This window comes from Pimephales promelas, chromosome 17, assembly GCF_988280905.1.
Source record: "Pimephales promelas chromosome 17, fPimPro1.hap1.1, whole genome shotgun sequence".
NCBI classification, from domain to species: domain Eukaryota; kingdom Metazoa; phylum Chordata; class Actinopteri; order Cypriniformes; family Leuciscidae; genus Pimephales; species Pimephales promelas.
In genome coordinates this window covers 12,394,343-12,408,401 of record NC_142785.1, presented here as the reverse complement: position 1 = coordinate 12,408,401, position 14,059 = coordinate 12,394,343, and the positions used below count along the sequence as shown (strand labels likewise).

Sequence of the window (14,059 nt, the reverse complement as noted above, 5' to 3'; positions counted from 1 at the left end):
TTGTGTAAGAATTGTAAATGAGCGCATCACAACATGAAAAATTAATCTGAGTGTAAGGTTATGTGTGCTGTGCTATTATGTATGATAATTCACGGTTGTCGACACTGTTTACAAATAAACAAATCTATGAAGTAACTAAACATGATATTTAATTTGTCCCTTATTAGTGTTGATATATTGAGGAACATTTAAGTTGGATAAGACGTGAGTTAACATATCAACATCAGCATGTAAATGCAGTGTTGAGCTCATAATGTGAATCTCTTTCTGTACTTTATGTTACAGGGCCAGGAGAACACGTGTGTTTATCCGGTGGAGAGAGGCTCATGATGCTGAATGCTGTCATCAAAGGATTTGAGTGAGTGTACTACAGAAATGGATAACAAAATCTATTAAATCTTAAGCTGTAGTTTATTTGAATGATTGTAATTTTAAATGGAGAAAATACAACACTTTTCTGATTCCTGATTTCTGTGCATTTTCTGCAGAGCTTTTGTGGGACGATCTGAGGGCTGAGCGGGGCGTGGCCAGGGCGGAGCAGGCTGAGGGCGTGGCCAGGGCGGAGCAGGCTGAGGGCGAGACCAGGGCGGCGCAGGCTGAGGGCGAGACCAGGGCGGCGCAGGCTGAGGGCGAGACCAGGGCGGAGCAGGCTGAGGGCAAGACCAGGGCGGAGCAGGCTGAGGGCGAGACCAGGGCGGAGCAGATGGAGGGAGGACCCCTGGTGGAGCCGATGGAAGCGGGGCTGACAACACCAGGGGGCCGACTGACAGGGGCGGAGCAGATGTGAGAGGAGACCAGGGTGAAGCCGGGGGACTGACGACATGAGGTGCTGATGAGGAACCGTGGGAACATGGGGACCCCCCAGGCTCCGGTGACTGAAGTGATGACAGGGGTACAGAGGGACATGGTGAGGCCAGAGGGAGTGAGGGCTGATGGGTGACCGGAGGGAGTGAAGAATCCAACTGAACCGGGGGGGTGAAATGACGGGGCAAAGCAAACAAATGAAAATCCAGAGGTGAAGGACGGGTGATGAGGGACCGAAAGGAATCCAGAGGGACGAGGGAGCCTGGTCGAGCTGGTGGACTGAGGGGCCATGGAGGAGCTGAGGGAGGCAGAAGCCACGGGGGAGCCGATGGGACAGGGGGCCGAGAAAGGGTCCAGATGGAGAAGGTGTGAGGCGAAGGCCGGGGATCCACTAACCCTGCTGGGTCTGGATGGCTATGGGACAGGAGGGCTGATGGGTGCCCTCCTCTGCCGAATCAGGGTTTGATTGATAGGTCGGTCGGGAAAGGTCACACATAACCATAGCGTGAGCAAAGTGCACACAGAATGCCTATTCTTAAAGGGTTAGTTCACCCAAAAATGAAAATTAAGTCATTAATTACTCACCCCCATGCTCACCAACCCCGTAAGACCTTCGTTCGTCTTCGGAACACAAATGAAGATATTTTTGATTAAATTTGAGAGCTGTATAACTACCACATTGGCTGCCTAAGGGACTGCCTCTTGACGGCCCAGAAAGTCAATGAAGAAAATGTTTAAATATCCCAAGTGACTACCGTGGCTCAACTATATGTTTATCAAGCGACGCGAATACTTTTTGTGCGAAAAAACAAACAAAAATAACGAGTTTATTCGACTATTTCCTTTCTTCCTTGTAGGCCAGAAACGAGACTTCCTTAGATTTCCACGACGCATGCGCGAGAATTGCCATCTGCTTCAGAAGCAGTCGAGCAGACACGTCCAAAGAGTCACGGCAAGCGTCAGACCCACAGAAGATGGGCACCCGCAGCTTGTGGCTCCAGAGTCTGGCGTTTTCCTGAAGATCGTGTGCTGCCTAGAGCACCGTGCCCATCTTCTGTGGGTCTGACGCTTGCCGTGACTCTTTGGACGTGTCTGCTCGACTGCTTTGAGGGAGGACAGTCGGAGCAAATTACAGAGAAGCCTCGCAACTTCGACATCTGTCAAAAAGATATCAGACTTGATTTTAGTGAACTCTTTTTATTTTTCCTACGTATCAGTATTTCCCTTAATAAAGTGTATTTTTGGTACCTGATTTTGACTGTCTGTTGGTTTCTGCGGCTGGGACCTGGGTAACTTATTACACTGGTCACTAGGTGACATTTATACTCATCTAAGATTGCTACTTCAAGTCTGTAACAAATGCAACATTTAATAATATACATAAAATGTATTTAAGGGGGCCGGAAGGCCAATTTAGCTCAAAGGGGATGATTCATTGATTTACAATGAATCTTAACCGAATCACTATGGAACCGAGCAAATGACTCGCTTAGAGTTCATTTGAACGGGCCGTAATTATAACCTTCGCAAGGATATAAATACTCAATCTATAGTGAAACACTATTAGCGAGGTAACTTTAGATCGGCAGTACAAGACATTAAATGTGCAAACACAACACAAGGCAATTATCTTTTAAAATATATGGAAGACTTAATTAGCTATTCTAAATACATAAAACTGATGTCTAACACGGTCACACGCACACACACACATTCATACAGTCGCAGAAAGAGGGGGGGGTCCCGGGTCCACGTGGCTGGTTGGGGTCCACGTGGCTGGTTGTCTTCGTGCCTGGATGGAAGTTCCTGGGCTGCCGGTCACGTGGGTGTTAGCAGGCGAATGAAAGTCTTAACCATTCGAAGCGCGTTGCAGGAGAGATGTTTAAAACGAAGCTTTGCAGCAAACTTAACTTTGAACCGAGACTTTTAAGAAAAAAGGAAATAAAGGAAAGAAATGAAAGTAAGACGAGTTGGATGGCTTGAATGAGCTGTTTTAACCCCGATCTTGATGGGCTATTTGTCTTGGTCTAATTTGGTCTAGTCGATGTAGAAGCGTGCGATCACGCTCTTTGTTTCAGAGAGAAGCGCGAACAGGAACACTCTCTTGCTGTTTTAGAGAGAGGCACGGACTTAACAGTTACAAAACTGGACAGAACTGAAACTGAACGAACTCTGAACATTGAACATGAGGTCTTGCTCCTTTGTTCGGATCTTTAACTTAAAAGTTAGTCCAACCTCTTTTGAAGAATTCTGACCAATAAGACAATGGCATCATCTAGGAGGTGGATCTAGTTTCTGATGATCATAAATTATGCATGATCGGTGAGCTTCTCGCTTCTCGCTTTACATGATTTACACATTTTAAACATTATAGATTTATAAGAATACAAAACATTTTACACAGATTTCAATCAAGCCATCTTTTGAATTAAGAGCGTACGATTGATAGTGAACACGAGGCATTCACATTCATTCACACATCTATTAGTTGTATAACAATTACAAGAGTTAATAGTTAATGACAATTACATGATTAATATGTGATCTAAGCATAACATACACAACACATTAATTGCAGAAAGCAATACGAATTATGATGTTTGATTATAAGTCCAAGAATTGTTCTGTGGTGAGTTTATAGGATTTTATGTGTGAGATCTCAGATCTCAACAGTGAGTTCCCTGCGTGTTTGAGGAGTGGGGGAAAGGTCTCTGTAACATCTTTGTCCAGGATCAACAGTGATGATGCTGAGGGAGGTCGAAGGTGGTCAGGCCTCTTGGTGGTCAGACCTTTCTGAGCAGATTTGTCTTGGGTAAAACATTAACACATTGACAGTTCTTCCTGTTTAGTGCCCATCTTTTGGGCCTGCGGTCATAAAGAAAAACTTATCTGGGGTTTTCCTTGTCCCAAAGCAGGCAGTTTGGAGCCATTCTGTGACTCTGGAATGTGGTGTTTAACTCACATAGGTTCCGTTGTGTTTGGTTCGCCCCTCCCCCCAAAGTCTCTACAAGTCTTCTGCCATCTTCTGTCCTAATCTGTTTTGCTGGCCTTCGCTTCTCTTTCACCCTCTGCAACAACATTCATTACCATCCAGCAAAGTCCCTGTCTGATATTCCAGCTGCTACTGACTCACCATTACCTATAAATAAACATCTGTTGATTCACTTACATGTCTGTCTCCTTCTGTTGTTTGACAATACTTGCAGTGCATACAGTATACAAATTGATTCACCTCACTACAAGTTGCGTTTACTATAGTTTTTACATAAGTACAAAATGTGTTTACAGTGTTACAATGAACCTTTTCTCTGTAACTGCATGCTTTGGATGCTGTGTTCTCCACTTTCTACTGAATGACCTGTAAGGTTTGTAATATTGACTTGTGTGTATGATCTCAAAGCATTATTTTATTTTGAGAACAGATAAAATAATACTAGGAAATTGTTTGATTTTTGCCAGAAGAGTCTGAGGTTCTCTAAATCTCGTTTGAAGATTTGGTTTAAAGTTTTGAGAAAGTGGGTAATAGATTCAAGAAATGTAGTTTAGCAATTGTAAAGTACATTATGAATTGAATCTCCTGAATTGCACTATTTTAAAACATGAAAGAGTTGTTTTTGTTACTTTTAATATTCCATTTCAGCTTGGATGCTTCCGTGTAGAGAGACAACAAGGTAGCTCACTAGTTTTGGAAAAGATCCCATCATTGTTTCTTTAAGGTGTTCCCTATCTCTCCTCTCATTCCATTGCAAGTCTACCCACACACTTCAAATGATTGACTGTGTCCAGCATCTTTCCCTCCAAATGTTCTTGTTTGGCTTCTGTCATCCTCTCATTCACTTTTTTATGTCTTTTCTCTCAAAATCTCTCAAAAGCCCCCTCTTTCTTTCACCAGCTGTGCTCCTGTGAATCATTTCACACCATCATTAGACCCAAGGTCCCTCTCCTCCTGTTCATCCGTCTATTATGGCCCCTGCACCTCCTCACCATGTCACTCGCCTGTCTCATGCTACACAATTATTGCTGCACACACAATCAGTCCGTCACTTTCGTTACAGAAATATAGACAAATGGTCCAACTGACAAATGTTTTATCTAAATGGCTTTATTTGGTGACAATTTCACTCTCATTCTCTGTCTCTAGTGTGCCACAGGATTAGAAAACTGTGAATAATATGGACATCCCTTGGCAAATATAAACCCCATATGCAGTGGGCACTGGCATGAGGGCAGTGAATTCACTGGGACCTCCAAATTCAAATCAAATTTAATGAGTCAGTTAGCCATCTAAATTAGCATAATTGACAAGCAGCTTGGATAAACAAACTCATGACCGGTCTTTATGACTTTCCTCAGTTTTACACTCTCACATGACTTAATTGCTAATATTTCACAACATATTTTTTATATTCTGTTGTTTCATTTTCGCAGCCACTTCTTGGCCGCATTAAATTACACATTAATGCAATTTAAAAATATAATAATTAGCCAAATGCACACCAAACTACACACAGATGTGAAAAATGTAAAACACTACTATCTTGTATCTTTTGCTTGTTTGGAGTGCATTGGAGTGTACAGGAGTTTGTCACTCATACATGTATGTGCACAAATACACTGCACATACCATATGTATGCACAATTGATTAACGTTATTGAACTGAACTGAATCAAAACTATTGGCTTGTTAGAGCAGCTTTACAAATGAATTTGAATTTGTTTCAATTGTGAAGCTGCTTTGAAACAATCTGTATTGTCTAAAGCACTATAATAAAGGTGACTTGTATGTACATTAAGTATATATTTACTAAATAAACTGGAATGCAAGGGTCAAAAATACATTTGTTTCTCAAAATGTGGAATTTTGATATCTAAGTTATCAAATTAGGTATATTTACATAATAACCCAAACTGCAAGAAGATAAAAATAATCTATATATTTCTGAGAACGTTGAGTTTTGTTTCTAAGTGATCAATTTATGTGTTGATACACCAGGGCAGCATTTCCCAAAAGCATAGTAAGCCTAAATTGAGTGTAGAACAATTGCCACCAGTCAAGTCAAGTTAAGACAAGTATATTTATATAGCACTTTTTACAATATAGATTATATCAAAGCAACTTCACAGTTTCAATCAAAACATAATAACAATGTTCATTTCTTAGTGGTAAAACATCCACGTTTTGTAGAGCTGATCAGGGGTATTACTAATTGATTAATTAATTTAAAAATCCCCAACTGAGCAAGCCAAAGGCAAGTGGCAAGGAACCAAAAAACTTCATCAAGTGACCTAATGGTGTCCAAGAACAAACTACTTGTCTTGTCTATAAATTTGATACAGAATTTGTTTTATTTTATCCCTTTGTGGTAGGTACACAAAACAAAATTCACAATGCTTTATCTGTAGAGTGGCAAAGAGATCCTCCATAGGGTAGTTATCTCTTGATCCTCCATTTTCTGCTAGTTGGCACTTCAAGCACTGCATTGTCATCGGGTCCAGGCTAAGCTCTGGATCCGGCAGGCTGCAGGAAAACCTTGGGATAAACAAAGACACTCAAATTAGTGTAGAGGAAATTATTTATGGAAAGTGTTCCCAGAGAATCACCAATTGTCAATGTTTGGGAAACACAGCCCTGATTGTTGGTTGTAGGTAATTGGAAAAAGATTATCTGGCATTTAAATGACATGCAGTTTTTATGAATGAAACATAAGAGTTGTTAGTTCCCAATCGAGGGAACTCAAACTGCGTCAAATGACACTTTGGGGGAACGCCTCTCAGCGTAGCGCATCTGAAGTATGAATGAAACTATGCCAATCTCTGATTGGTGTTGCGTCATGACGTACGGCACATAGGCGGAAGCTATATAAGGACCCGGCACACATGAGATGTCAGCCTTTGTTCTTCAGCAAAGCGCTCTGTGTCAAACTGTCTGTCTTATTTGTTGTTGTTTGTCCCATAAGAATTGTCCTGAATTATTGCAATATGGAATCTAGTGGCTCGGATCTCGCGTTTGCCGAGGCAACGTGTAGATTACGAGTCTACTCAGCAATAAAGATTCTGTGACTAGGATCTCGCGTTTGCCGAGGCAGCGCGTAGATTTAAGGTCTGCATTGCAATTCAGAATCTAGTGGCTCAGATCTCCCGTTTGCCGAGGCAGCGTGTAGATTACGAGTTTACTCTGCAATAAAGATTCTGTGATTGGATCTCGCGTTTGCCGAGGCAGCGCGTAGATTTAAGGTCTGCATTGCAATAAAGAATCTATAGTGGCTCGGATCTCGCGTTTGCCGAAGCAGCGTGTAGATTAGTCAAAGTCAAAAAGTCAAAGTCCTAAATATTACGCGTCTACAATAATAAGGACACATGATCTGTAAATAACAATTTTAAATGGTAAAAATAAATAATACTGTTTTGTGTGAGGCATTCACAGTCAGCTCCTGAGGGTGCTGGCAGTGTGCATTGAGAAATATCTCTACGCATAGGCCAATAAATTAGACCGTGCGGTGTCGGATTTTTCAGCCTCACATCTGTTGGCTTTCTTCTCGAGGGATGAAAGCCAAATATATTGTTACGGCTTGAATCTCACGTTTGCCGAGGCAGCGTGTACTGTAAATTACGAGACTAATAATATTAAAACAGTATTGTTTGGTGAAAGAGTAACGCTTCTAGAGCCCCTCCTCAAGGAGCTTGGGGGCATAGACGGCACTCTCATGCGAAGCCTCAGCGTAAACAGGGCAACCTGAGGGTCGTCCTGCAGGCTATAAAGGCTTCCTCAAAGAGGTCCTAGCCAGCCTAGGTTCTGTTGCGTGCAGCCCCACCCGCGGTGGAGCGACCGAAGTCGTCCCTTTCGCGGAGCCCGCAGAAAATCGCAGTTCGGTTTCCACCCACCCAGATTCAATGGGGTGATCTGGACTGTAGTCGACCCAGTGCAGGGTTGGGTATTGGAACAGGAAGTAAACTCCCTTCTAAAAAGAGAGGCCATAGAACGTATTCCTCCACTAGACAGGGAGTCCGGGCTCTACAGCCGCTACTTCATATTTCCCAAGAAGGATGGGGCGGTTGCGTCCAATAATAGATCTCAGGTACTTGAACCGTCCATTGAGGAGATTCAGATTCAAGATGCTCACCAACAATCGTGAACCAAATTCAATCCAAGAATTGGTTTGTCACCATAGATCTGAAGGATCTATCTTACTGTCATATATTCATTCTTCCATCTCACAGGAAGTTTCTGAGGTTCGCTTTCGGGGGCAAAGCATACCAATATCGGGTTCTTCCTAGCAGTCTCACCACGCACATTTACCAAATGTGTGGATACAGCTCTAGCACCCCTGAGACTCGAGGGTATCAGGGTGCTCAATTTTATAGACGACTGGCTCATTCTGGCTCAGTCACAAGAGCAGGCGGTTCAGCATCGAGATGTTGTCCTCGCCCACATCCAGAAGTTGGGGTTGAGAACACGAAGAAGAGTGTGTTGACACCAGCCCAGAGAACGACGTTCCTGGGGGTGGTGTGGGATTCGGTCACGATGCGGGCACGGCTGTCTCCTGCGTGAGTTGAGTCCATCCTGGCCACAATTGCTGTGATAAAGCTGGGCCAAGCCATCACTGTCAAACATTTCCAGAGAGTGTTGGGGCTCAGGGCAGCAGTGTCCAACATCATTCCATTCGCCCTGCTGCTCATGAGGGCCCTTCAGTGGTGGTTTAAAACCAAGGGATTTTCCCTGAGGGGAAATCCGTTCCACACGATCAGGGTTACGCACAGATGCCTTCGTTCCCTATCTATGTGGAAGAAAGCTTGGTTTCTGTCCCAAGGGCCAGTGTTGGGAGCGTCATGTCGCCGGAAAACCGTCTCGACAGACGCCTCCCTCACGGGCTGGGGCGCGGTCATGGACGGCCGCTTTACAACAGGCCTATGGCAGGACCATCATTCCTCCTGGGACATAAACTGTCTGGAAATGTTGGCGATTTCCCGGGCTCTGAGGAGCTTCCTGCCGGAACTCAGAGGTCACCATGTCCTCGTGAGGTCAGACAATATGTCGGTAGTGGCCTATATAAACCATCAGGGGGGCCTGAGGTCTTGCTCTCTATGCAGATTGGCGCATCAGATCCTCCTGTGGTCCCAGGAGAAATTGTTGTCTCTAAGAGCGACATTCATCCCGGGGAGTCAAAATCAGGAAGCAGACGTCCTGTCGAGACGGGGGCCGAGGCCCGGGGAGTGGAGACTCCACCCCGAGGTGGTGGAGTCAACATCTCAGAGGTTCGGCCCAGTGGAAGTGGACCTGTTCGCGTCTCGAGAGACGACCCACTGTCCACAGTGGTTTTCACCTCACTCCTCCAGCCCCCCTGGGGCTGGATGGTACAGACGTGGACGAGGCTGCGTCTGTATGCATTTCCCCCGAACGCTCGGCTCCCGGGAGTTCTAGAGAGGGTCCATCGCGACGGAATCAGTCTATTGCTGGTAGCCCCGTTGTGGTCAGCCCGAGTATGGTTCTCAGACATTATATTGCTCTAGACGGCCCTCCGTGGGAGATTGCTCTCAGGAGGGGCCTGCTGACACATGCAAAGGGCTCAATATTTGTTTATAAACAAATAAAATAGGTTAGACACGCCAAGGGGGCGCTACATCAAATCAAATCAAAGTTTATTTATAGAGCACCTTTGTACAACAACAGGTGTTTACCAAAGTGATGTACATACGGATAACAAACAAGAAAAGCAAAAAAAAAAGACAAGTGACAAGTAACTCTCATACTGTATTATATGCAGTACTATACAAATAAGTTTTTAAAAGTAATATAAAAACTGCAAGTGAGGGTGCCTGCCTAATGTACAAAGGTAAATTATTCCAGAGTTTCGGGGCCACCACTGCAAAGGCGCGATCACCTCTGCTCTTTAATCTTGCTTTGGGAGAAACCAAAAGAAGTTGGCCATGCAGCAGACCTACGTGCTCTGGGTGGAACATATGGCTGTAATAGACCTGAGAAGTATTTTGGAGCAGTATTATTTAATGATTTTAAAACAAAGAGTAAAATATTTAAATCAATTCTAAAATGAACTGGCAAGCAGTGGATGCCCATGCTCTCATGGTACTGATACCAGAAGATGTTGCAAATGCCCAGGTCGAAGACGCTCTAGGAACCATCAAAGCATTAGGTGAGAGGACGGACAATCAGTTTGAAGCTGGATAGCCAAAGAGTGCTATGCGAGTCCAAAGAGATGGTGGATCCCACCAAAGTCCCTCCTGAGCTGTTGCCCGAAGGAAAAACGAAAAGTTGGAGGATTGTCGCTGCTTCTGAAAGTCCTGCTCCTCCCAGCCCGTTGAAGAGCTTGTTGGAGGAAACCCAAGAGAGTGGCTTGGCTGAGTCTATTATTTGTGCAGTAGGTAGATTTGCTTACTAAGATGGGGAAACCGTCAGGGGAAAACAGCAGTTACAGTCGACTGAGAGTGTTCTCAGGAACTGTGCCAACGCCAGTGGGGGAAGAGTGTCTTGAACATTGGCTGGAACATGCACACCTAATGTTCGAGGAAAGCGAGTGTTCAAATAAAGAGCAACGACGATGCATTATGGAAAGTCTGAAAGGCCCTGCGCTTGCGGTTGTAAAGGCTGTGCGGAATGCGGATCCAGAGGTCAGTCCTGCTGTGTGCTTAGTAGGCCTGTAGCGACGCGTCGGTCATATTTTTGCGTCGACGCAAACCAATTGTTTTGGTTTAGCACATGGTTTTGCACCGTTCGCGGATGTACAGCTCGCCACACCGAAACATTACACAATGGCGGACGAAACAGCAACCAATAAAAGCCCCAACAAAAGAAAAAAATCGCCCTAAATCATCGAAGGTATGGGATTACTTCAAATTTAGTCCCAAACGAAAAGGTGTCGTTATTTGCGCTCTTTGCCAAATGGAGTTGGCATACCACACCAGCACAACAGCAATGTGGGAGCATCTGAAACAAAGGCACCCCATTGTAACTCGTGAAGGAGACAAAAACAAGTAAGTACTAACGTTGCTGAAATTATTTTCATGTTTGGATAGTGTGTTTTGTAGCTTGAGCTCTGTGCAATTCGGTGGCTCAAGCTGACCATCTCAGCTCTCCGTGCAGTTTGTTTGTGCTAGTTAGTTAACGTTAGCTAGGTAACTTACTGGTGCATAGACAGCTGTGTAGCTAACGTTAGTTATTATCTAATGTTGGCTTGAATTGTAGCAAGTTTACGGCTGCAGAACACCGCTATCTATAGTTGCTAACATGAACGTTAGCTACTAACCTAGCACGAACAAACTGCACAGAGTTAAGATGCCTTGGTTGGCCCAGCACCACCAAAGTGCACAGCTGCTAGATCTAGCTAACGGTAGCAAGCAGATTGCACTAGCTTTTAACGTTATCTGTCGAACGTTAGCTAACTCACGACTTAAAGTTAGTTAGCCTTAATTCATGCTGTGGTGGTTTACGAGTTGCATAACATTACATATCATTGACTAACGTTAGCCAGCTTTTAGTATCATGAGCTGCACAATAAGCTGGTATGCAGTGCTCATGAACGAATGGATGTTTTTATGAGCACTGAAAACATTAAAATGAGCATTAAACTGTGCTCATGATCAAGTGTGATAGGGCTCATTTGAGTACCAAACATTTTACAGTGGATTTAATGTGCACCACTGCAATTTCCATGTTACAAGACAGAGACACTGCTACGTTATCAGCTGGGTAGCCTAACCATGATGATAAAAATGCATTGTTGGACATAACATTACTTTTAAATGTAGCCACGTTAGGATTCAAATAAACTTAGTAAATAAAATAAACTTAAACTTAATAAACTTTCAAATAAACGCAATGCAATGAGGTTAAGACTAGAATTAAAATGCCCCACTGTCTAAGCTCTTGTTCTAAAATGCATTGCTTTTGTGTTTTCTAGGACTAAGCAAAGAACCTTGCCATCCTATCTTGGGAAAGAGACACAATGCACTCCACAGAAGGCAGCTGAACTGAGGAAAAGGATCTTGAGAGTAAGTAATTATTAGCTCACTGTTGCTTGCTTTGAGCATCTTTTAGGATGGAATGTCTTTGCCAATTTTTTTGTGTCCTATATTTATTAGCAAGGTTATGGGTGTTTCTTAAGTTAACTTGGCCCTTTTCTTTGTTTCCTTATTTGGATTTTCTAATAATTAATCTTCTTACAACATCTGGTTCTATGAAAGGTACTATGTTTACGTTGTTATTAAGACCATTTTTCTTTATCTTAAAGGTGATCGTCAAAGACATGAGGCCTGTGTCTCTTGTTGAAGGTGAAGCCTTCATAGACATGATCGAATATGCCTGCCCAGGCTTCAAATGTCCCTCCAGGTGGTGGTTCACAAAGCAGTTGGAGAAGGCATATCAAAGTACTTTTGAAGATCTGAAAAAAGACTTACAGAAGAGGTCATCAAAAATCACACTCACCACCGATCCCTGGACAAGTATTGCCACCGAGGCATACCTCGGAGTGACCTGCCACTACATCAACGACAACTGGGAGATGGTCTCATTAGTTTTGTGCACAAAGCCCCTTCAGGACCGACACACTGCAGAAAACATTGCTCGCTGGATTGAAGAGGTTGCTGAGAAGTTTGACTTCTCTCTCTGTGATGATGTCCAGGCGATTGTCCACAGTAATGCAGCTAATGTGGTGAAAGCCCTTAGAATCCTTGAGGAGAGGCATGGTGTTGCCTCACTTCGATGTGCTGGCCATACCATCCAGTTGATCGTCAACCATGCTCTTAAAGATCCCCGGATCAACAAGGCACTTGGGGCAGCAAGGAGCCTCGTCGGGTACTTCCATAGCAGCGAGATCGCCACCACAAAGTTGAAACTCAAACAAGAGCAAATGGGCACAGCTCAACACAAGTTGACCCAGGATGTAGCTGTTAGATGGAATAGTTCGTACCATGTGATCACACGCCTCCTTGAGCAGCGGTGGCCTGTAACCGCAACACTCTCAGACCCAGAGGTCACCAATTCAGCAAAGCACTACATGGATATGAAAGCTGACCAGTGGAGCCTCCTGGAGGAGCTACAGAAAGCACTTGAGCCCTTCGAGCAAGCCACCATTTTCCTAAGTGGAGAGGCATACGTCACAGTCTCTGTCCTACCTCCACTGGTGAAAGGACTACAGAAGTCCACGGAGACAGCCTTTGAGTCTGCTCCCATTACCACCTTCCAAACAACAGCCGCAGCAGAGATTGCTTCAAGGTTAGTTTAATTATTCAGCTCTTTAAATCTCTCATAGTAAACTAACTGAATATTTTAATTAAGCTTTCCCAGTTTGCATCTTTCAACGTTTTCCCATTAGCATTCTATCATGTAGAGCTATTGATTCTACTGTTTGAGAAATTGATCTTTCTCTCTAAGCACCGTGAATTTCTTTGATCTTAAGTGTGCAAATCAAATCCTTTTTTTTTCAGATGGAAGTTTGAGACAACATATGATGAAGACGGTAACAATGTGTGCATCTTCGCTGCGGCCCTTGATCCGAGATTCCGAAAGCTTAAGTTCCTGTCCACAGACGACATCCCGAAGGTGAAAAACAAACTTCAGACCCTTGCACTTGAAGCCAGACGAGTGCAAGTCAGAGAAGAGCCTGAAGATGACTCCCCCAGTGACCAGCCAGATCACTCCAGACAGAAGCCAAAGTCTGTTAGTGTTCTGGACATGTTGCTTGGCTCTGATGATGAAGAGGAGTTGGAAGATGAAGACCCAGGCCAAGACCAGAGGGAAGATGCTGTCAGGAATGAACTGCTTGTGTACTTTGGGGAGAAACCCATTCCAAAGGACAAAAACCCTCTCCAATGGTGGAAGGAAAATGAAACGAAGTTCCCCACCCTGGCTGTTGTGGCAAAATCCTATCTGGCTGCCCCTGCAACATCCACACCTTCCGAACGTCTGTTCTCAGCAGCAGGGACCATTGTGAGCAAAAAAAGAGCAAGCCTCACCAAAGAGCATGTGGACATGCTCACATTCCTCCACAGTAATTCAGAGTAGGTTGTGTAGAAGAGGAGTAAAGAGTGGTGATGGATGAGGGAGGAGGAAAGTGGACATTCCTATTGCACGCACTTCATTAGCATGAAAGCTTACAGAATAGCAGTTAAGAGAGTCAGTTCGATTCCATCAGGTTTTATGTTGGGACTGTTATATTGTATTAAACACTCAGGAATTTCTGTACTGTGCAATGCATTGTTTGGTTTTATTGCACTACACTTTTTGAATTTTTTGAACAAGAGT

General features: G+C 44.0%; 1 protein-coding gene across 1 annotated transcript; it reads left to right on the top strand.

The window, feature by feature from the left end:
* The first annotated feature begins 8,712 nt into the window (after window positions 1–8,712).
* Window positions 8,713–13,819, top strand: LOC120492868 (E3 SUMO-protein ligase ZBED1-like). The gene is made up of 4 exons (XM_089121902.1): window positions 8,713–9,272; window positions 11,718–11,808; window positions 12,048–13,030; window positions 13,243–13,819. The coding sequence occupies exons 1-4, from the start codon at window positions 8,713–8,715 to the stop codon at window positions 13,817–13,819; spliced, it is 2,211 nt and encodes a 736-aa protein (XP_088978028.1).
* The last annotated feature ends 240 nt before the right edge of the window (window positions 13,820–14,059 follow it).